This window comes from Anser anser (genome assembly GCF_964211835.1).
Source record: "Anser anser genome assembly, chromosome: 3".
Lineage (NCBI taxonomy): Eukaryota > Metazoa > Chordata > Aves > Anseriformes > Anatidae > Anser > Anser anser.
Window position 1 is genome coordinate 96,473,712 of NC_139722.1, and position 25,168 is coordinate 96,498,879.

Consider the following 25,168-nt stretch of genomic DNA (forward strand, 5'->3'; position numbering starts at 1 on the left):
TTTCTCTCTCCACATAGAGCTGAACCTACTTCAGCCCAAGTACAAGTGGTTCAATGTGCTTTTTCATCATTTAAGTTCCTGGCCTACATGTTGGCTTCTCATGGATATATTTGTTCATTTTTTGTAAATAAATATAATCACCACAACACATATTATTGTATGTACTAAATGCCTATTATTAAATACATATTATTAAATAGTTATCCTATTGATATGATAAAATTCTAGCACGGCAGCACACCCCAGTTTTACAGAAGCAAGATTTCCTCATTCCATGCACAGGGAAACTGAAAGAAAAGGGTGAAGCCCTTTGGCAACGGCTCCCCATTGAGCTGGGAGCAGAGAACTCGGGCTTCTCGAGCCACCATCTGAGGTATCTCCACCCAGCTGCACTTCTTCACACCAATGCTCCTGAGGCACCATCTGCACAAGGTCAGCCACCTATCCAGGACTCAGGTTTAAAAGACAGGTCTCCATTGGAAAACTGCTGTATCAACCAAGGACCTTCAAATCAAATCCAACAAACGAGTCCTGCCTTACAGAACTGCTCAAACAAAACAAAAGAGCCAAGTCCGAACGAGCCGCGTGATCCTGCACAACGGAATCCTCTTTTGGTTACTGCATTTGAACTGTTCAGACTGAAACGCAATGCTCAGCTGTAAAAAATTTTCTTTTTGGCAGCTCACAATCTTGTTCCAAAGGCACATGTGAAATACATTCCTGGGTAATCTTGGAGTGAAGCGGGCCAGATGGTAGCAGTCAGATGTGACCCAGTTCTTCTTAAGCTCTCATATTTTCAAAGATGTGTGCTTAAAAACCTCATGCTTCTCTCCCACAACAGATATATTTCAGGCAGGGCTTTTGAGGCAGCTGCAGGTACATACAGGGCCATCACCTTTCAGCTGCCTGTGTCCTGGGGGTAAGGAGCTGTGCATGTGTGTAAACTAACAAGTCATCCCATCACGATTTTCACTCTGCTTCCTGAAGGAGAGTGGATCAAGGGGATATCAGGCAGCCTCCTGGTTTAAGGAGGGTGAAGGAGTGGAAATACTTTCTTAAGACTTCACTGAAGGGAAACAGATAAAAGAGAGATGGGAGTGGAAAGCTTTTCTAGTTGTTATATCAGCTGGAGGAGTGGGAACAGCTTTCAAAATGGCCATAGAGCATTTTAGTTTACGGTTTAGACTTGTTTTTCTCAGAAAGACTTTACAATGCCTGATTCTTGTTCATTAAACATGCACACAGCCCTCCTTCAGGAGGGTTCACTCTTCGTTCTTGTTTTCTTTTCATGCATTTGGCATAGGCATCTGAATAACATCCCCAGTGTGTAAATGTTTCAACATCCCTTTAATATTGTGGTACTCAGAGTAAGCTCATGTAGCTAACACAGCAAAACCCATCACAGTAGCAGGGCCAAGCAGGGGAACGAAAAGCCCCACCAGCCTGGATGGCCACTAAAACTGACAGATGCCAGAGCAGGCATAGAGTGGTTCCTGATCCTCCAACATGTGGGACTCCTCACCCACCTCACGGTAGTCAGACTTCAAACTTGTATGCAGAGAGCCCTCTCCATAAAATTTTTCTCCATTAAACTTATCTTTTCATTGGTGTTCTCCCTGATGAGAAACTTGTTAGAATGCAATCATCACTACATCACATAAGAGTGGTCCTTTCAGAAATATAAACCCAGTCTGATAATAGATTTCTAATATTCAGAAATATAAACCCAGTAATTCACTACCAAGTCTGTCTTTCCCAGATTCAAAGAGGTAGGCAGAGATGCCCATCAAAATGTCTTTTCTCCCCACCAGGACAGTTCATCAGAACAAATCAAAATGTGCATCACTCCAAAAGCCTCTGCCAAAAATTTCAAAGGTGCAGCACACTAAGAAGAAAACATAACTGATGTTCAAAAGTACCCACAGCCCGCCAGGGCAAACACATTTTTGGGATTAAATGTCATGGAGAAAGGAAGAGCAGAGCTCATATATACCCTTTCCGGTGCTCTGCAGCAGCATGGCACTCCCTGCTCAGACTCCCCTGCATGAAGAACAGCACCACCATCATGCTCCAGCCTCATCTGGAGCTGGCACAAACCATTGTGGTTTCACATAGGCACATGAACATCTCACTCGATTTCAAAGTTATACTTCCTCCTTCAGCAGAAAAGCTGGAATAAAGTAATTTATACATTAGACGCTCTATTGGGTTTATATGCAAGGTTTTGGTAGAAGGGGTGGCCTCTGTGAGAAGAATGCAGAAGCTGCCCCATGTTAGATAAGGGCCAATTTCATCTGGCTCCAAAGGGGACCCGCTGCTGACCAGAGCTCTGCCAATAAGTGACGTTGTTTGCACCTCTGGGAGAACATATTTAAGAAAGGGAAAAAACCATGCTGCACAACAGCAGCTGGGAGTGCAAGGAGTGAGAAACAGCCCTGCAGACCCCAAGGTCAATGCAGCCAGGCACGCAGCAGAAGTTCCCCTGCGGCCTGTGGAGAGGCCCCTGGTGGAGCAGGCTGTCCCCCTGCAGCCCATGGGTCCCACACGGAGCAGATCTCCACGCTGCAGCCCGTGGAGGAGCCCCCAGTGGAGCAGGTGGATGTGGCCTGGAGGAGGCTGCGGCCCATGGAGAGCCCCCGCAGGAGCAGGCCCCGGGCCGGAGCTGCAGCCCGTGGAGAGGAGCCCACGCAGGAGCAGGGGGTCTGGGGGGAGCTGCCGCCCACCCGTGGGGGACCCGTGCTGGAGCAGTTTGCTCCTGGGGGATGGATGGACCCTGTGGTACAGAGCCATGTGGGAGCAGTTCTTGAAGAGCTGCTGCCTGTGGGCAGCCCCCTCAAGATCAGTTCGGGAAGGACGGCATCCTGTGGGAGGGACCCCACCTGGAGCAGGGGCAGAGAGTGACTGTGAAGATGTGGTGGAGATGAAGCGTCAAGGACTGACCGCAGCCCCCATTCCCCATTCCCTGCACAGCCTGGGGGGAGGATATAGAAGAGGGAGGATAGGGAGGAAGGTGTTGCTCACTGCTCTAGTCTGCTGGTGATAGGAAATAAATTATATTAATTTGCCTACGCTGAGTCTGTTTTGCCCATGACGATAATTGCTGAGTGATCTCCCTGTCCTTATCTCAACCCTTGAGCCCTTTCCATCACATTTTCTCCCCCCTTCCTTTGAGAAGGAGTGAGAGAACGGTTGTTGTGGAGCTCAGCTGCTCAGCTGGGTAAAACCACCACAGAAGCATAATATGTAACCAAAGTTTCAAACTGATACAAATATTTTATTCTATGTTGTGGCTTATCAGATTGAGCAGCAATGGGACCTTTGGGATCGGGAAGTAGGTGTGCTGGTTGCGTTAGTGCTCCCGAAGCTGGTAACTTCTAGCATCACAGGTACCTAGTGTCAGTGATGGTTATCTAAGTATATGAAGAGCACTAAAGAAAAAAAAAATGCAGGACTCCAGAGAAAAGCTTTCCTTATTTCCATTGAAACAAAATAAAGGACAAGACTTGAAGCAAACAAACAGTTGGACTTGAATGTCGACCCTTCTCAGCTGAATTTCATTGACAAGACAGAGTTTAGCCTCCCTGCTGACCAGCTGGTGCTGCTGCTTACCGTAAAAGAACTTAGATCCACACAGCACATGTAGAAGCAGACCTGGAGGCAAGAAATCCAATCCACATTTCACCAGTGTGATGGCTTTTCATTATCTGCAGAGATCAATACCTTTGATTTAGTATTTTGCTGAAGGTGTTTTTGTGGAATTTCACTTGCCTTTCATAGTTTCTCAGAGTAGCTGTTTGTGACATGGAGACTGAGTTGGAGAAAAGTGCTCACAAGCCAGTGTGGCAACAAACCATTGACAGTGCTAAAGGCTACCTATGGAGTTCCTAGAAAGTGAACAGCTTAAATCTGAGCCATGTAGACTGGCTACATCAAAATACAACCTGGTAATTAAGAAAAAAAAAAATCTCTAAATGTACTGTTGAGGCAAAATCCTATTTCTGCAAACTCACAGTCTACTCTGTTGGGGGGGGAAAAATAAAAAAAAAAAGGAAGCACCTTTTTTTTTGGCCATTGTCCAGACTAGATATCCTTATGATTATACCATTCACTTTGGGGTCAAAGTTTTGTCAGAGAGGTTAAATGATTAGTTTTTACCTGAAGCAAAGAAAAATACCAGATGTTCTGAAAGTGGAAAGTGAATGGGAAAGTAAAAATAAACAACATGAAAAATATATCCAGGCAGAGATATTTTTGGGAAACATTTCCAACACTGAAAAGCAACTGTACAGCACTGTTTAGTTTCAGTCTTAACACAAGCCCACACAGAGCCAACTTAGACAATCATGGCTCTAACAAAGGTACTGTAAACTAATCAAAATAATTCTTAAAAAATAAAAGGGGGGGGGGGGGAGTGAATCTACAAAAATGGCTTGAAAGGCATTGTAGAAATTTCAGCAAAGCACTTCGATTTCCCAAGGTGCACTTTAGCTCCATCATGAGAAACAAAACTGTCTCATTGCACATCACCCTGTACTCACTGGATCTATGATTTTTACAGGTTTAAGTTGGGATGTATGAGCGTTTTTCCACCCAGACAGATTTTCACCTGTTGGTGAGAAAGACAAAAAACCACTGATATCTAGCTCTAACACACTGAAATGGTGAACAGAGACGAGTAAGGTGACCTACAACACAACCTGCAACAGGACTGGCCATTGCTACAAAAGAGTATAACCCAAGTTCTTGTAGGCAAAACTCTAGACTTTCAGATTATAGTGACCAAATGTTTTACTTCTTCAACAGGCAAAGAAAAAAACAAACAAACAAACAAACAAAAAAGAATAGGGGTAGTACACTCTGATACAGCCTATATAATACATGGACTGTCCAGAGGAAACTTGGAGGACAAAGTTTAATAGCTTCAGCTTGAATTTGTAATTCCTCAATGCAGTTCCTCAACTGCAGTGTGTTTCCTTGAAGGACAAACGTCAAATTAACTATATCAGTTTCTCTGTGTTAAGGAAAGTGCTAATACAGAGCCACAGAATACGTGTTGGAGGGGAGATATTCATAACTTGCTTGGGTTGAAAAGCAAAATAATAAAATCCAAATCTCCTGAAGGGTGGAGTGGATGGTGAGGGCATGATTTCTGAAAGGCAAGCTTATATCCAGATTCCATCTTTTTTTTTTTTTAATAAAATAACAACTCAAGATTAATACAAATATCGGAAAATGAGAATTATAAACAAATGCTAAGATCACTATCAAAAGTACATCTAATTCCAGTGTCCCTAGAAAAAGGGAGCACTGAAAAAGTTTGGCTGAGAACTACCAGTGAGGAAAACACTTTACGAAAGTGTGCTTTGTAACAAGTTTTGACAAAACATTGCACAACATACTTCCCATTGCCTTTTGTCTACTAGAATATCAAAGGCCCTTTTAAAGATGGTCAAATTCTTGTAGCTTAAAGAATGAGAATCAGAAAACCAATATTTAATCTGCAATGCACTGTAGGGGCGAGCATACTCTTAGCAAAGTAGGATGACCCATCCATACAAAATCCCCTTTTTACAGCATTCTCCTTCCTTTCAGCTATCAAATTACTAAGATACATAGAATCATTTCCTTGAATACATTCATTCCTGAACCAACTCAGCAACCCATACCATTGTTTGGAAACCATTTGCCTGTTATGGTTAAGAAAACTCCATGGTGCAATCCCATTCTTTTGTTATTTGTGTCAGTCATCTGAGAACACATTTCCTTTCCATAATTAGCTTTCAGAATCACCTTTCCATTTCAGATCTTCAGTGTGGATCTGTGAAATTTCTTACGTGGATATTTGTTAATGTTTGCTTAAAATTTGCCCAGTATGAAATTGCCTTCCCATGACGAGGCTCATTGGGCTACTCCAAGAGGAAATGCAAGGTGGATGCAACTTTTACAGCATGAGTGAAAATACACACCTGAACGATCTCTAATGAATATTCACTTGCAAATCTCAGTCAAGACAGGCTGCTTTATTATTATTATTATTATTACTATTACTACTAGTATTATTATTATTTTAAACTGTGGCAGCAGGACCAAGCAAACTTTTTTATGAATTATTTGGTACCTATAAATATTCAACATCTTTACAATACAGAGAGGTGTTTTTTTGTTGTTGTTTTTTTTTTTTTTTTTTTCCAAATTAACGTCAAAAAAAAATTACAAGTTCTCACGCGGTGCCACGGGTCAGGAGGTAAAAATTGCCATTAACCTCATATACGGTCATGGGCTGGTGCTCGAGATTTAAGGAAAAACAACTACTGGTGCTGCTCAGCCAAAGAAACTGCTGCAGGCAACTCTAATTGCCATGTCTACATACCTGTACAAAAACTGTGCGCCTGTACTGCACTTGTCTTTAGTTTGCTCTTACTGTTTGGAATTGCCTTTTGCTGTGGTTTAGCTCAGCACCATTCAGATGCTCGCTCACTTTCCTCAGGTGGGATGGGGAGAGAATTGGAAAGGTAAACGTGTAAGAACTCATGGGTTGAGACAAAGACAGTTTACTACGTAAAGCAAAAGCCATGTGGCAGAAGCAAAGCAGAACAAGGAATTAATTCACTACTTCCCATCAGCAGGCAGATCACAGAATCACAGAATCGTCTAGGTTGGAAGAGACCTCCAAGATCATCTAGTCCAACCTCTGCCCTAACACTGACAAGTCCTACACTAAACCATATCACTAAGGGCTACATCTAAACGTCTTTTAAAGACCTCCAGGGATGGTGACTCAACCACTTCCCTGGGCAGCCCATTCCAATGCCTAACAACCCTTTCAGTAAAGAAGTTCTTCCTAACATCCAACCTAAGCCTCCCCTGGCACAACTTTAGCCCATTCCCCCTCATCCTGTCACCAGGCACGTGGGAGAATAGACCAACCCCCACCTCTGTACAGCCTCCTTTAAGGTACCTATAGAGAGCGATGAGGTCTCCCCTGAGCCTCCTCTTCTCGAGGCTAAACAATCCCAGCTCCCTCAGCCGCTCCTTGTAAGACTTGTTCTCCAGGCCCCTCACCAGCTTCGTTGCCCTTCTCTGGACTCTCTCGAGCACTTCCATGTCCTTCTTGTAGCGAGGGGCCCAAAACTGAACACAGTACTCGAGGTGTGGCCTCACCAGAGCCGAGTACAGGGGGACAATCACCTCCCTAGACCTGCTGGCCACACTGCTTCTTATACAAGCCAGGATGCTGTTGGCCTTCAATGTGGCCAGATGTTCAGCCACTTCCAGAGCCCATCACACGTAATGGTTTCTTGGGAAGACACACGCCATCACTCCAAATGCCCTCCCCCTTCCTCTCTCTTTACGTCAGCTGTTATTTCTGATCACGATGCCACATGGTACCCTTTAGTCAGCCTGGGCCAGCTGTCCTGGCTGTGTCCCCTCGCAGCTCCTGGTGCACCCCCAGCCTCCCACTGGCAGGGCAGCACCAGGAGCAGAAAGGTCCTTGGTTCAGTTTGAGCACTGCTCTGCAACTAAAACATCGGTGTGTTATCACCACTATTTTCATCAAAAAGCCCAAGTACAGCATTGTGTAAGCCTCTATGAAGAAAATTAACTCTGTCCCAGTCAAAACAATGACACCTTTATCTCTAATGTTCAGCTACTATGTTCAGTACTATGCAACCTCACTGTTCTGATGCGTCTTCAAACCATCAGCAATAGTTTGGTTGATTTTGGATGACAGTAGAAAGCAATGGTGAATTTTACTATTTTTTGAAAGCAAGTCTGCCCTGAAAATGACTGTGGACTGGAATTCCTTGAGAACTTCCTGGAATAACCATCATAGAGGGCCTTTGAAAATTTGAAAAACAAACAAACAAACAAACAAAATGAAAACAAATCAGGCTAAGGATATCAAAACAGTTTCATGTCAGGCTGATCTTGCCCATTCCTTTACACATATGATTCTCATTCCCTCCACTTCTTGCACATTTCATTAAATACATATTTTACAGGGACACAGCATGAGAGATGTGAAAAGACGTGCACAGAGCAAAGTGCCCCTATGCCAAACTCTCAGTGCATGCAACTTCTTGCAGATGTACCTAGTCTAAAACTCAGGAGTCGATTCCCAGAATTTTTGTTGAGACAAGTCTCTAGAAACATTTTCAAATCATCAAAAAGCTGAACTGTAAAGTAAGCCATTTATGGCAGTTCTCCCCATCTACAGCCCTCCCCCCTACACACAAAACCCCTTCCTGCTCTTCACTGTAGAGTAATGCTTTATTCCCACAGGATGATTCTCAGGAGATAGCACATGCGAGGGGGAGATGTTATAGTTGGCAATAATTCAGGGCCCAAAATGGACCCATAGCTTCCCTAGGTCTTTCCTTATAACAGAATTAAAACAGAATGTCTTTCATTCTATCTGTGACATTAAAATCTGTGACCTTGGTCAGACTCCAGAGAGATGGAGGAAATACTGGAATGAGCTTTGCGGTCAAACCTGTGGCAGACCTTGTGATCATATGTTCTTTTGCCCATTTCCAGTAAACCATGTTTAAATCTGTGGGAGAATGAAGAAAAAAAATGTAAAAATCAAGGCAGTAAATGAAAACTCTGAGTACAAAAATTTTTTCCCCTCCTCTCTTAGAAATTCATGGATCTTGATAGTCTGCGTGCTGCTGCTAAACTGAAAACACTCTGGGAGAAAGTAATCCAAGTATGTGAAACTGCTCCAAGAACATCACCAGCGTTGATAATGATGACATGCCATAGCACAGTGCTCACGAAAACCAAGAGACCTTGATGGATCTCCATAGTTTGCTGTGGAGCAGAAAGCTGCCCACGGCCACCACTGGATGGTGGGTTAGGTACATGCACTTACATACATACACAGCCAATCCTATTTGGTCTCTACCTGCAGCTTCAGCAGGATGACTTTTTCTTGACAGCTGAATTTTCAGAAGATAATTTGAAAACCATCAAATGGTTTTGATGGTTAGAGAGGCAGAGTTTGATTTAATTGATGGAAATAGCTTGGAATGTTATCATCTCCTGAAGAGAGAAAAAAACATTCAGAAACACTGTAGATAATTGAAGAAAGACCTATCAGAGCAAGGGGCATACTCAGGGAAAGAAATTTCAGAGGCATGCGTTGACAGAATAATCTGGAAGATATTTATTCGTGGGGTATTTTTATTCCTAAGGAATTATTGAGTCTAACTCAAAATAATACGGTATAAGCAAAGTTTAATGTGAGTGTACACATGGTCCTGGCAAAGTATGGGATGGATCCTGTCCTGATAAATCTGTCCTAGGTAAGCTTTTCCAACCATTTAAAATGTTTCACATTTTTTTCTCCCCCAGCTGGCAGAAATACCACAAGATTGCCCTTCACAAATTAGGAGATAAGTAATCTTAAAAATGCATTGCAGCTTTTGATGTAAGAAAATCAGCTTTGCATGCTCAACTGACATTTAATTTGACATTTGCTAAACTTGGTGCGAATAGGATCCTTTCAAGAGCCCGGTCTATGCTACAGCCACTTCACATTAAACATTTGTGACAAAGATCTGCTTAGCATTAGCAGTGCTGGGTACCTGTGCACAGACAAGATTTTGACTGCTCTCTCCACTCTTAATTCTGTGTTGTCCAAATCTTCAAGGAAAAAATTGAATCAGTGCAATACTAAAAACCATGTTTTCCACTGAGATTCTGCTCGCAGTGGAGCTCGTGGCTTCAGTGTAGAACAAAGTGAGTCCAGCAAGGATATAGCCCACACCCACCTCTATGCCAGAAGACACATAACGAGAGCAAGCTTAGCATATACTTACGTCCTTTGTACGCTACATAGTTCTGTTTTCTCCCTCTTTTCACTGTCAAATTGTTGGTTTTTTTTCTGCATTGCTGAAGATTTTTGTTTGTTTTGTTCTGTTTTTATTTCTCCTGAGTTCTGGCTGAGCCTCCAGGCCTCTCTGATGTTGCAATAACATTAAATCTGTTCTGGTCTCCTTTTACCTCAGTCACACATAGTTTATCAAGTTCCCAGTTCTACCGTCAGTATGCACACAGTGCCAGACACAGACCTTCATTTATACAATACAAAATACCAGGAATTATTCCACTTCCATAATAGTTGGCTTTTGAGGCTGCATCCCTTATCGGATGCAGGTGACTTGGGTCTTTCCTCCTCTCTGATGTTCCTGCATGCAGTTACAGAGAAAGTGTGAATGGACAAATGAGACTGAAAGGAAAAAGTATTGCCAGGGGAAGGACTGATCCCTTACTTGATAGAACTGTGGAGGAGGCAGAAGGGAGGGGATGTGCAGATGCTGACTGGAACGACAAGACAGCGTATTTAAAGGAAGCTGAAATAAGTTCTGAAACAGCACTGTAAGCAATAAGCAAATGCCACCTCTCTCACTGTTAGACTGGAAGGGCGATGAGGCACACAGCATGAAGAGTAGGCTGTGTGACAGGGAGGATTCAGCACAAGGTCAGCTTGAGAAACAAGTGGTGCACGACAGAAACATCAAATTGCTGAAACGTCCCACAACAGGGAATATGGTATCTGAAGGGCTAGCTGGAGCACTTATTTGGCTCACCATACAAAAGCATGTTCTAGAAACTAACTCAAAGGCACTTTATCACAAACAACAACAAAAAGTAGGGAAAATGAAACTGTAACTGGATATAATCCACACAAACTTTAAGAAATTATAGAAAATATATTTTACAGAAATCCCAAAGAACCAACAAAGCAAGGTGGTTATCAGACAGCAAAATAACGTGACGTCGTGCCCCAGAGGTGCATGGCAGAGGCTGCTCACAACACACAGGCTTTTCTGACCCCACAGAATGTCTCAGGAGAGCTGGGAAGTGCCCAGAGGTCCCCTGCAGAAGGAGATATGGGGCTGTAAAGCCCACCACTTGAATCACAAGGACACACAGATCACTTGAAGATGTAGACTCTCTCCATATTGAGGGATATTTAATAAAACCTTTTGGGAGAATACAATTTTCTAGAATTATTCATTAAAAATTAAACCCAGACAAAGTCTCCACAAACTTGTTATTTCTCTAAACAATCATTACAGAAGAACTGAAAGTTCTTGCAACCTTTATCGTACAGATAAAAGAGAGGGTTTTGGTAGGGGGGCGGTGGGACGAGAATAGTTCTTTTTTCTTCTTTTTTTTTTTTTTTCCAGTTATCCAGTGATAATACCACCCCCTTTCTTCCTTAAACTCAGGTTAGTTATTTTGACACAGGGCCTTAAGTAAAGCAACCAGGGGTTTCTGCTCTGCTTTTTCCCTCCTCCTTCCTCAATGGCTGCAGGAGTCCAGCCGCTGGAGTCTCTCCTCAGCAGTGTATTTCACACCCCTCCTTCCCCAGCACTCCTGAATGCACTCAGCTGTGCCAGGAGGCAGCCAAGCTTCCCAACTCCAAGGCCTTTTTCTGTCTTTATAAAGAGGAACTTGAGGGCTATGGTCAGTTTAAGGCAGCATGGCTAACAGACATCCACTTACCGGATAAAATGCCTCGTGACTCTGAAACACCTCTTAGGGAACTTTCACTTTAGGGGATGTGTCAGGAGCTTCATCTCAGCTCATCTCAAATGAGGGCCACAGGTGGACCTGCAGGGAGGGCGCTGGACACTGGGCTGGGAAGCACAGCTCTGGTACAACTGGTGTGCCTCCCCCCAGCCCTCTCAGCTTGCCATCCTGCTGGGAAGGCTTTTCCCCCTGCCCCGTGCTCCTAAACCTTAATTCGCTGTAGTGTGAAACAGCCTACATTTCTCTTTCAAGCATGACAAACAATCTACAGCAGCCATATCTGTTTGATGCTTGTATATGTGTATGCACACAAATACACCGCCGCGTACATTAGTTTAAAACGTGTATGCTGCCCATTCTCATTAATTGTATAATCCTACTGTAAGCAATTTTTCATTCTCAGTTGATTAAAGTATTAGTACAGAAACCATCTGTCAGAAATAAAGATTAGGCAATGGGCTCGGACTTGTTCAGAAAGAAAGCAAACAAGCAGCACAAATATCACACAAGTAAAATCCATCACATGTAATATTAATCCTTTCATTGCCAGGAACCAACATTTCATTGGCATGAGGCAGCGGAAAGGAGAATTTGTTGTTTGTTTGGCCCAGCCAAGCTAAATTTCACAAGGACTTCCTACTTATTTTTGTCCTGATTATTCAACTGAAATACTGCACTGAACTGAAAGAAAAAAGGGGGCATAACTTATCTCATGGAGCAAAACAGAAAGTAGAAAATACATTGAGCAGCATGCTATCATGAATGTTGCAATTAAAATTTAATTTTTGCTCTATTTTCAAAGAAAATTAGAGCCAGAACCTATGCATTCTAGGGACGATTAAAAAACAAGAGGCTGGAACATAACACACGAGAACTTGATATTTATAATGAGAATTACAGTAAGATCAAACCTAAGAAATGCTTGGTTCATCATTACCCATCTACAGTTGTAGCTTCTTTCTCACTACCCTGGAACTTGTATGGAAGAAAAAATACAACAATATGACAACACATAGTATGTGATTGTATCCATACCCCTCTGTACGTAAAACCTGATTAAAACTTTGCATGACATGATTCTGATATAGATGCATATTGCAAGAATGGAAACAGCATAGCATGACCTTAGGATATCTGCCTGTTGCTCCAGTTCAGAACAACAAACTCAAGACAATTTGGTGGAAAAGAAGCGTCATTGAGGTTTCCAGTCAAACTCAGGGGGTGGCAATGATTTTTTTTTTAATTTTATTTTTTTAAGCAAGGATAAACATAAGGTATTTGGCTATCTTGGAGGTTTCTTCTCCACTCCACCCTCCTTTAGTGAATGACAGAAACCAGCTGCAAGCAATGGAGATGATTCAAAGCCTTATAAAAGACTAAGAATCTTTCACAAGGAATATATTAAGAAACTGAAGCATATTGTGACCTTGTACATCTGCAATTGGACAGAGACCATTGGGAATGTGGAAGCATCATGATACTTAAACATGTTGTTTCCAAAATATGTTTGTACTTTTCACATGACTTAAAGAAGCAAGTAGAACCCAGGAAGGTAGATTGCAACGCACATCAGGACAAATACTTATTTGTAATCCCATGATGCCCATCAATTAGTTGCAGGAGGGTAGTGCTAGTAGGCTATTAACCAACAGTGGAAAATGAAAATGTCAGATAACTTTTGTAAAGTAAACAAGAACAATATTTAGGAGTGTCAGCCTTATTCATGTTGCTGAATGAACTTTTTTTTTTTTTTTTAAATTAAGTCCAGGAGCCTATCAAGAAAGCACAAGTTAGACAAGGTTCTTTTCTTTGTTTTCTAACACCATAGACCCAGACATTGCATACGTGATCACAACATGCAATGTGCATACAGAAGGAGCCAGGATAATACAGAAAAACAAAACAAAACACTGCACTACCTTATTTTGATTATTTTATTATTTTTTAATCTTCAAAATGTTCTGCCTTGAGACAGGAATGCATGATAGATAGAAATGGCTCAAACATCTTCACATGAAACACTCTTAATCAAAATTCATTCACAATTATTTTTCTAAAACATCTACAGTTACATAATCCCACCCATTTCCATCCATTATCACAGATTTAATTATTTGTTAAACAGTAGTTGCCAGCAATTGAAAGCTGTAAGGCTTTTTGCATATTAGTAGAGTCTTCTGAACTACAAACACATGAATATCACAACTATATAACTCTCACTTTACATGGCAACCCCAGGTGACAGATGTTCCAAATGAAATGTGTTGCTTACGTGGAGTTCATAAAAATGACAGAGAGCTCTGTGCCTCATTAGCTCTAAAATCCTTTTTCCTTTACTAGGATTATTTTCTAAACCTACAGCATATTCCTCATTTGGAACCACACACTTTGATGAGTTGATCTTTATCTTCCACTGCTGCTATTTGGCAAATGCGCAAGTCGGGCATACTAGAGCTCTCCAGTAAAACACTATGTACAGAGCACAGTTTAAACAGATGGGTTGCTTGGAATCCGTATCTCCCTCCATCCGGAGGGAACTACTTTGAGGTTTTCTTGAACTGTTGTAAACAAGAGGATATTTTATATATATATATATATATGCGTGTATATATATATTTATATATTTTATATATAAATGTTCTAAATGTCCTTTGGGAGTCCATTTGTTTTTATCTTTCCAAATGATGACTAAATACCTGATCTGTAGCATTTCTCCTGAGAAGATACTAGTAAGGGAATGACAGTTTTGATGCACTTTGGAATGGCACAATCACGTAAACGCTTGCACAATTAAGACTTATGAACTCATCCAAAGTATCTAAACATGATAATCTAACTAAGAACTAAAATACCAGCACAATGCAGCAAGTTAAAAAAAGAAAATTCTATGTAATCAAAATATAAACAAGTACATAGGAAATGGATATCTGTCAGTAAATCTATATCTTTTTAAAGTAGAAAACGTATGCACTTAAGAAAAAACTGTAGCTATCTGACAAACTTCGTAAAAAAAAATTTACTTTCCAAATGCATAACAAATGCCAAGATATCCCGTAACTGGCCAGGTATAGCCACATGAGAGCTGCATGGCTTAGAGCAACCCAGGGAGAGGTTGTGGTGGGGGTAATGGTGGAAAAAAAAAATCACAAAAATAGATCAGCAAGTCGGAGGGAAAAAAAAGAAAATCACATAATCTAAATTACTGTATGCTTATATCACAACTGCTAAAGGAATCAGAAAAAAAAAGAAAAAGAAAAAAAGATTGCAGTTTAATGATTCTTAGAGTTACCTCTAAAAATTAAGAAAAAAATTACCAACTTAATACACTAATCCCAAGCACCAATTTAATAATTTAAGTTAACTGTATTTATATTTATCCTACTAGTGATGGAGCAAGTTCTGCTTGAAGGCTTAAAGTTTAACTCTGGAGCCCATCTGAAGTCTGTGTTCTTGCCGTGCATTCTCTGCCGTTCATATCAAAGTCACTGTAAAGACTCTCTTAAGTTTCAAACTCTCTAGGCAAGCAATTCTCTGAAGAGAATTACATCCTACTGTTTAAATCAACTTTCTGGTCATGAAAAGTGAAACAGACCAGTATTTGGTTAGTCTGTTATTAAATAGTCTGTAAAAATGGAACAGCTGACACTGTTCCTTGATCGGATTTGCCTTAGAACTAGCAGCACCCAGGGCAGACCAACTGTGAGCATGTCCAGACTCCTCTAAGAATTAGTAGTGTTACAAAATTGCATATGTGTTAGATCAAGAAGGCATTGCCATACATGTGGCATCATTGCATTGTTTTTCCTCTATTTTTCTCATTAAGAAAAAACAAAGGAAAACAGCCCTACCAAGAACTTTTTGGTTTTTGTTTGTCTTCGCACCTGGAAAAAGCAGCATGGTGGTACTCAGCTGGAATTGCTCAGTGCTTCTCATCCATTCGGTTCTTTCAAAAAGCCCTTTCACATAGGTAAGGTGGTCTATTTCAGCTAATTCTTAGAGCTAACCTTTTTTCCAGTATATGTTTCATGCCACTTCCTAACAGCAATTTCAGTACTGAAATGGATCTATGATAATGTCCACTACTAACTTTGACCATATCATGACACAAACCATCAAAGCCAGGCCCTTGGGATGGTTCCACATATTGAACTGAAGTTCAGACTAAAAATCTCACCAAAACTCAAAAGCTGGAGTGGTCACCAATCTCAGCTACTTTTCCTTATTTGAACCCTCACCCTGTAATGAAAGCACGCACACCAAGGGAAAATAACAACGGTCTGAGCTGGGAGCATTACGACACCGGCGAGTTATCTTGCTGCTCTTCAGTGACCGTGGACTCGCTGTGCTCCTCGCTTGTTTCATTGGAGGGCTCCTCGTAGCCCGGCTCGGCAGGATCCAGGCTACTCCCGTCACTTTGCTCCTCGCTTTGCTCCTCGCTAGCCTCTGCGGACTGCTCCAAGTTGCTCTCCAAGGAAGCTGGAGAGCTGCCAGTTGCACTTTCGTTTTGGTTCATTTCACTAAAAGGTTGTGGGAGAGGTGCGGGAGACTGTACAGCGTTTTCACTGGCAGGGATGGGCACTTTGGTTGCACCGATGTCTACGACAATGTCATTTTGTGGTAGAGTTACCTTCTCCACGAGTTTCCATTGAATAATACTCATGTCTTTCCCTCCAGTTGAGATCAAGTGACCATCGCTATGGGTAAAGCTGACGTTTGTCACATGACTACTGTGAGCGCTGTATTTGTGACTTGGGGCCTATTGAAATAAGCAGGAAAGAAAAATCACAATCTTAAGCAGAAGAGCACAGGATACGGAAATCTAAAACTAGTATTTTTGTTCAGCCCTTCAAAAGAGCCCCTTAGTCACACAGGAGTACCAACTTCACCCCACAACACATTTTCTCTTCTCTTCTTAAGGCTTATAACTTGGGACAGATTTAGATCTTTATGTGAAAAGTAAAGGATTTAACACTAAGGCCAGCCAAAGGAAAGTGTCAAACATCTCCTCCAGAACTTAGGGATGACTATTGTTACGTCACTTTTGTATAAATATAAATATTTTTTCACATAATACATAAATATTATATAAATATATATATATAATGTTTTCAAATAATATTATATACTATATATTAACTTAATTGGGAAAAACATGTTTTTGTCTTGAGTACTTTTCTTACAAATTTGGCTGCCAGGTTCTAAAACAACTGGATTGGCAACATGTGTCTGGCAAGGAAAACTTCCCTCAACGCAAACATGCACATAGACCAGTCTGGTCTAGACTTACCTTTGGCTTGGAACAGGGATACTGAAAGAGATGGACCTTACAAAAGTCATCAGCAACTGCTATCACTTTTCGGTTATGGGATCTGACAAGGGCATTTATGTCTGTCCCATCTGATCCCTCAGGCCAAACTCCTAAGAGAGAGCAGAGCAGATATTTAGTGATGGTAGTTTTAAAAACTATTTAAAAGAATCCTTAAACAAAAGTAAAATCTATAAAGCTGTGACAGACAAGCATAACAAAAGGTAAACAGTTGGAAAACGGAACAGGTATTGAATTAAAATGTTGCAGTAATTTACCCGTCTAACGCTGTTTCCTCAGTCCCTGTCCTCCCAAACCCTCAGCCTTGGCCAGGATAGCCTCTTGGGCTTGCAACTTTTCCTGTTAAAAACCTCAGTCTTGCTTAAGGCTTATTTTAACTGGTAACTGTTAAATTAACACTTGGACTCATGCATGAGCATTTTAAAAGCAAGACTGACATTGAAGCACGGAACAATCCAATGTACTGTACGTCATACAGAAGTATTTCATTGTTTGTTTATGTGAAATTTGGAGCAATTTTTAATATTTGCATGATTCAAAGGAGATGATTGATGATACTTTGGACAGAAACCTAGCCTGTACAACTTTCATAGATGAAAGTGCTGTCAAGCGCTTAAGTACAATTCAGTATGCCTTTAACTTAAAAAAGAGAGAGAGAGAGAGAGAAAGAGAGAGACTGATATGTCTAGACAAAAGAATAACAACACTGCTTGGATGAACAGCCCTGAATAATTTGGGGATGGGGGACGCTGTAGTTTTAACAAAAAATAAAAACCTCAGAGCCTCAGAGATTCCCATTACAAAACTGGTGATTCACATCTGTGAGAAAGGCTGAATAAAAGATAAACAAGGTATTATAAGATAATATATGCCAAAGATGCCAGATTCTATAGCTCAGACTAAGTTTTTTTGATTAATCAGGGAGTTATGAGGAATTGTTCCCTTCAATTCCCCCTCCCCATCCCCTCCCCCTATTAAAAAAAAGTGTGTCTGATTGACTGAGAGGGATGTCCATCATGAGATATGAAAATTTCTTCTTCCCTTATAGTTGCTGGCTTTGGTAGAATAAAAAACACATGCTGTTGACTATTTTCTACAGTACAAGCTGCCAGCATAGCACTGCCTTATCTTTTTCAAACTCCTTCATTTTCTTTCATTTTCAAGTAGCTCAAAATGAATTAATTCTTCTTTCTCCTGCATTCCTCTATAAAACACTGTCATCAGACGTGAGTAATAAATTAACTTCAAATTAGTTTCCTGAAGTTTCAGCTAGCACCTTTGGCAGCTGTGCCAAAAAGCTATGCTATTTCCTCTTCTTTTTAATGTAAGATTAAAAAGACTAATATTCAAGATATTCAGCTACCCAGCAGTAAGCCTCCCAAAAGAATCTGCTCAGAGAAAAGTGTGGAAAATGTGCAGTAAACAAGGGAGTGACTTCAAGTGTTAGGGGTGCAAAATGATGATACCACTATGCCACTGCAATAATACTGACAGCTATTCTCATCCCCACCACTCTCTTCCATCCTCTTTCTTCTGCTGACAACAGTGCGATGTTGGTGCTTGCAGATATACTGCCACAGAGCTGAATCAGTAGAACACATAACCCTGAAAACCAAAACCCCATAAACATAACGTTCTCTCCTGAACATCAGTGAGCAGCCCGTGGCTTTGTTGGGTCGCTGAGCCAGCTCACCCTGGGGTCAAGGCAGACTGCACCTTCAGGCACCAAATATCTGCTAGCTTGACTTAGCTGCACTGTCAGATTTAATGGGAAAATATTTGTCTTTGTCTGGGACCAATCCATAATTTTACAATTCTGTAAAGGGTGTCAGACCACCAGACAATATAAAATTAAAGCACGATGAATCTTGGCTAGGAAGTTTAAATATATTCTGTTCTTCCCCAAAATAACATCACATTAACCTACTTCATTCCCAGCTCCATTGGCACTTTGAAGACTTTTAGTGCACTTGAGACTAATTAAACTTAATCCAGAGTTAGGTTAGAGTTCAGATTAATCCAGAAAGGAATGCAGATAGGATCTGCAGACTTATCCACTCTTTTAAAACAAAAAGTAAAAAGGGTTCTCCAAATGGTGATTATGTGAGCTGCTCATCTCCAGCCTGGCTCCAGTCACCGACAGCTTCTATCCAATAGCTATTAAAGAGAATAAGTCAATGACTCAGATGTGAAACTGAATTCCTTCTGCACTCCCACACCTTGTCTCCTTAGGTCAGGAATGAAGGATGCTTCTGGGAAAGTGCTGGGACTCAGCTGCTCCCCTTATTCTCTCTCTTGTGCCAGCAAATGTAGTGGTATAATTTCAATAGCAACAAAGCCACCTTCTACTACCTCTGAATTTCTGGTAGATACAAGTACTCTGCATAAAATGTAAAATGGTATCAGATCCCAGGCTATGCCTGAAGGAACATTTTATATATTTGCCTTACAAAGCATTTACATTGCTTCTAGAGAAAAAGGTCACATTAACATGGAACAGAGAGCTTTGATTTTCATTTTATTGTTGCCCAAATCATCTGATATTCCACTTGGAAAAGGCATTTGTGTTACACTATTATTTCAGTTGTACCTCCACAGCAGCAAAGAAAATGCAAAACATTTGAAAAACAGCCATCCACTCTTGATGTCACAGACAGACTGAATAAAAACAAGCACATATACAACCTGGTGCACAGTTCTCAGGCTAATGGGAGCCAGTATTTTCATCAAAACAACACTAAGCTCCAGAAAGTATTCAGCTCCAGAAAGCTGCAAGAGCTACCATCAGCAAAAGCTGCTTGAACTGTTTGGCCACAGTCTCAGACTGCACTATTGAAATCAGATCTGTGAGCTTGGTAATTTTTTTTTCTTTACATGTTAAAAATGAACCACTAGGTAAAGAATCTGTTTTATCTTCAAAGCATTTTTACTCTTTAGAAGCAGTGTGTATTACTCATTCAACTATCAAAGTGCTGTCATGATTTTAAGTCACAACCTTTAACTTATACTCGCATTGTCTTGTTTCTGTCCCAAATCAACATACACAAAGATCAATGTACCTGTACCATATGAGCACTTTAAAATACCAGCTTTTTAGTTCAAAGTCCCCCAAACTGGTAGCCTAAAATGATAGCAGAAAAATCAAATCTACACTTCAAGATTAAATATAAATCAATTATACACTGTCTGTAGAGCATCCACTGCTCTGTATCACAGGTAAGTATTGTGGTCATCTCTTTGGTCTGTCCCCTCCATGCCAGAAAGAAATCACAAAAGCACAATGTGAATGAATAGCTTAAAAGAAGGTTAAATGGTGCTTACCAAACACTTGAAAGCCTAGCACACAAGTGTATGTTGTCCAATCTATATCCTTACAGTCAGAACGATTCCTGATTAGCTTGCAGCCACTTGGAATGTCCCCTGTAAAAAAGCGAATGATGAGTTATGGCACGTCACTTTAGATTTATAAACGTAGTCTTTGAAGATGCTAAAACTAATGGAGGTAGTAGCAAAATGGATCATAAAACCAACCTGGAATTGCAATGTAGAGGCAAAGACACACCATTGTCATTATCCCAGACATCTGAAGCTTTGCTCAGTATCTAAAAGCCACATTTACTTCTCATTTCCCTTTTCAGATCAGTGTACCTCAGAAACATTTCCCTGCAGTTTGGGTTCCCTACTGTACAAAATGCCTTAATAAATTCTATAATAGCAGAATGTCTATGCTCAGTATAGCTCCACGGATGTGCTAAAATTCAGTCAAGCATTCAGGAAACTCTGCTTTTAAAACAGTTAGAAACTGCTGCCAGAGGAGTCTTGGACAGCTTTTCAACTTTAACTAGGAAAGGAAAGATTGTTTCCCAAAAGAAGGTCTATCTTTCAACAAACTAGCCCAATACTAATGGGTCACAGCTCTTCACTTGCCTGTACAGGTGGTTATGATCACCAACACTTTCTTTTGGTACATTCAGATACTGCCACTATCCAGATTTGAAACTGAAGCAGTGACAGGCAGAAAGAACATGTTAAGGAGCAAGATATTTAAACTGCTGGCTCTTCTTGCCTGTTACAGGAAAAGAACTACAATCCTTTTGTTCTAGTTAAAACCATATAAAGAATATAAAAAATAGTTTAAAACTAGACTGATATGCACTATGTAAGTTGAACTTGTGATGTAACTACTATATATTAAATTCACCTTTTCATATATTAAAAAGACAAACATGAAAACACTATTACCACTAACTCACTGAAGTAGTATTATTGCTTCGCTCAGTTTTCAACATCACCAGCCAAGATCAAGTTTAAAAAAAACAAAACACACACACAAAAGGAAAACACACACACACAAAAAAACAACAGAACAGAACAGTGGCACAGACCTGCTGATTTTATTCCCCCCAAATAACTGGTACTGTTGACACTAATTAGACAACTGTATATATTATTTTCAACCTACGGAGCCTTGGGCCAACATCAAAACGTAGTGCCACTTGCTCTGTAAATTCTAAGCTGTTAACCTGATTTATGACCTTGTAAAGAAGTAAGCTATATTTGGCATTGCCATTAGGTAATACACAGCTCTGAATAACATCAAGATATCAGGTTACAAAAGTTCAAATCAGTTCCTTTGTCAGGGAGAATTTTGCACAGTCTTGATCAAACACCTTCTTTTAAATATTGTGATAACTAATACATATTTCTGTTTCCAGTACATTTGATGTCATACTTACAGTATAGTATTTCATAGTCTCCTGAGTTTGACATTATATACTTGTTGTCTGGGGACCAATCAAGGTGTGTAATATAGCTGGAATGTCCCTAAAGAAGAATGCAGTAACATCAATGTGAAACATACTTTAAATAAAACAGCAACAGCAGTTGCATCCACAGATGGGATGGTTAACAGGAAAAAAAACACTTTCCCAGCCACCCCCCGGTCTGCCACAATTCACTCGCACTCCTTTAAAGGCTGCTTACTACCGAGTGCCATGCTTGCTAACAGCTAAACAAACGCAGGCTGGGCACCCTGCCTCTCTCATGGCACGGCAGATTCCTCACTTGTAAACACTGTCGTCCCTCTTGGGCCACAGTATGATTTACTCTGAGAAGGTACACTGTTAAAATACTGATGACCTCACGTTTGTATTTGCATTAAGAAAGTATACGCTGCAGCTCATAGAGAAAGGCAAGTAAACTTGCAAAGAATCGTTTTTTGATTCCCGCCAGAAAAGTGATGCATGGGACTACATTTTATTCCTCTATAAATTCAAAACAAATTCAAATAAATGCATCCACACTCCGGTCATTTCTTTGCTTATCCCAAAAACTTAGGATACATTGATTAATAACCACCATGCAAAACTGCAAGACCAAGGTCCAGTGTTACAAGAACACCTTTATAAGCTTTTTGAGAGCTTCTGTGTCTTACACTGCATGCATGTTAACGCCAGTTTCAAGAGGAGTCCTAGATATAGGCACAGGGTCACCTATATAATAATCAAAGCACATTGGCCTGATTGCATAGTTATCACCACCAATACCACATGGAGTGCTAAATACCCATCTTTGTTTCTGCAGAAGCTAAATGCATCTGGATAGCATGCATTTCCTGTGCATTAGTTCTTTTGCTGGTAGTAGCAATAGTAATAATAAAGACATGGGAGCCTCCAGAGAAGCTGCATGTTTCTAAAGGCTAGGAATGAGTTAGTTATTTATAGAGGGACGGATAAGAAATGATGAAATTGGACATCCATTTCATTCTTCTTCCATCCTTCCATTTCTTTTTACTGCTCCTCTCCTCCAGGCAAGACCATTTATTTTCCCTTTCCCTGCCAATCTGCTGGGCAACAACATGCCATCTCCATGACTGACAGCTGCCAATTCACCTCCCTTCCTCTCTCAGTGGGTGTTAGGAAGACACTGTCCCTCCACTCCCCCCAAGGCTACTGGCCTTGCCTGCCCCTGCCGTGATGGGGATCACACAGGACACAGGCTGGTCCAGCTGCCTTGTCAGCCTCTTCTACAGCAAAGTGCAGGAGATGCTGACTGCTCCCAGAGTTAGACATGGAAATACATCCGACCCTGTCTCCCTGTCACCAGGTCCTCTGTGAGATGCTCCAAAAATATTTAGGAGAAAAGCTAGCCTTTAAGATTTACTTACTTATGAACCAGTCTGCCTCAAGCAGAGGAACTGTGTATTGACATAAGTGCTTTGCAGTCATAGGTAGGATATATGATATCAACAGGCAAACTTGGTATTTTGAAAATAAATAAATAAATGAACTATTGGCTAGGATTCTTCCCCCCCTCCCTATTTTCCAGGCTTTCAAATTTGCAAGCTAACTCCAACATGGAAAAGAATTGGTCAGTCATTTACTAAATCCTGCCAGACATTTGGCAGCTGTTAAAATTCCTAGGGGTGGTGGGGGAGCGAACAAAGCAATTGGCCGGGGGGCTCCATGCTGGAAAATCCCTTCCAGCAAGCAATCGCTGAATGATGAGTCGGAACACGACATTGTCCCTCTTATTAAGAAGGACAATCCCATTTTCTATGAAAATGCTTCTTCAGTAGCCACCGTTGATAAAACAATGTTTTACTCTTTCCTTTTCTGCACCTTTATGTACAATGAACATAATTACATTATCACTGGTGAGTAAAAGTATTTGCTCACATGGAAACCCTCTCCTCCATTGGTAATGTTTATCTGTTTCAGACTCAAGTGGTACAAGGGTCAAAATGGCCACAGCCTATGGGATGGGCACACAACTTATTCAGGTTAAGCCTCGTGTATCAGATATTTGCAGCCCATGTGGTTTTCACCCCCCAGCCCTCTTGGTAAATGCTGAGCACTTGCTTTTCCTTTGCTACCATATCTCTGATGTAAAGCAAACAGAAACAGTGCTGGCTACCCTTGAACTGCTGACACGTAGGAAGTTCATAACCTAGCCCATACCTTCACATTGCTGTCTGCATAGCTGGAGCCCTCGAAAAACAGCTGCACAAGCCAAAGTGGTTGTTACAGCTAATCTGAAATTCCTTCTGATCACAACCACCACCACCCCTCGCTGCAGAGACACACTCACGGGTCAGGGCCTTGCCTCTCCAGGAGCCCCAGGAAGCCTCACCGTGACTGAAAGGGGATTTAAATGTAACAACGGGAATATAGCCCTTATACACAAGCCGATGTTGGTTCAGTAGATAAAATCCTTCTGAAAGTATTTAAACAATGTTTTCAGCTTGGAAGAAAAAACCAGAAGTTGACTAGCAGGAGGACTGAGTCATACTACTTGGAGGTCACTCGCGAGGCTACTGGATGACAGAGCAACGCCAAGATGGTGCGGCGCCAGCGCCCAGGCCCGGGCCAGGAGAGCTCCAGGTCCCAAGCACGCCTAGGTGCCTCCCTGCTTCACATCAAGCCAGTTTCGGCCGTCAGTGTGCCGGCGGGCAGCAGAGGGTGGGTGAAACCCGATCAGCAGCCTCGCCGCACAGTCGGTTGGTCCGTGCAGGCTGCAAGGGCCAGAGGAGCTCAGCCCTGACAGAAAGCAGTCTGCTAATTTTGGCTTCTACACGCTGTCATTCAGAATGAAAAAAAAAAGGTTAACAGAAATCTGCTTTGAAGCGTTAACCCTTCTGTCTGAGTATATCAATGCATGTTTCTCCCATCCCAAATTTTACAAACCCCCTCCACTGCCAACGTAGAGGGACAGACAGACAGACATGTAGATGCTTGGTAAGAGGCTGCATACTGGAGAATGTCTTAGGGTGCATGAGAAAGAAAAGGATAAGGAAGAAGAGGAATACTTTTCAGAGGGGTATAATTCAGCACAGCTTCACGATCCTCTGTGCACTGAAAACTGGCTGTTGATCAATATTCCCAGCTATTAGCTGGTTTAGAATTATGAGGCCACTTATTATTCACACATTTACTGTTTTAATAAAGTGCTATTATCTGCAAACTAATTGTTCTCTGAAACACTGTCCTGCAACACAGGGGCAAGGGATCCAAGCATCAGTTTACAATATTATAATATGCTCTTTCTTGAATGCAATATATAGGATATACAGAAATACATGACCTCATACTTCTTCAAAGAATTCAGGGATCCTGAAGTGCATAGCAAGCTAGATATTACATATTTTAAGATTAGAGTGATTTTATCTTTCGTGGTTGAAAAATAAGTTATGGAGTGAAATGCTGTGCTGGGATGTAGCCAGCTGTCACCATCCTGGCTTGCCCCATACCACAACTCTGCCATCAAGGAGTCCCCAGCATGCCCACTGCTCAAGTAGCA

General features: G+C 41.3%; 1 protein-coding gene across 16 annotated transcripts in view; it reads right to left on the minus strand.

Annotated features, from left to right (window-relative positions):
• Window positions 1-13,464: 13,464 nt before the first annotated feature.
• The window catches only part of EML4 (EMAP like 4), a 158,639-nt gene continuing 146,935 nt past the window's right edge, over window positions 13,465-25,168 (minus strand). For all 16 annotated transcript variants that reach the window (XM_083828848.1, XM_083828851.1, XM_083828846.1 and 13 more), the window contains 4 exons: window positions 21,607-21,694; window positions 20,192-20,290; window positions 16,832-16,962; window positions 13,465-16,300 (listed from right to left, as the gene is read on the minus strand). In XM_083828848.1, the coding sequence (XP_083684974.1) occupies window positions 15,836-16,300; window positions 16,832-16,962; window positions 20,192-20,290; window positions 21,607-21,694 (783 nt within the window). In that variant the 3' untranslated portion in view covers window positions 13,465-15,835. The remainder of the gene's footprint in view (window positions 16,301-16,831; window positions 16,963-20,191; window positions 20,291-21,606; window positions 21,695-25,168) is intronic.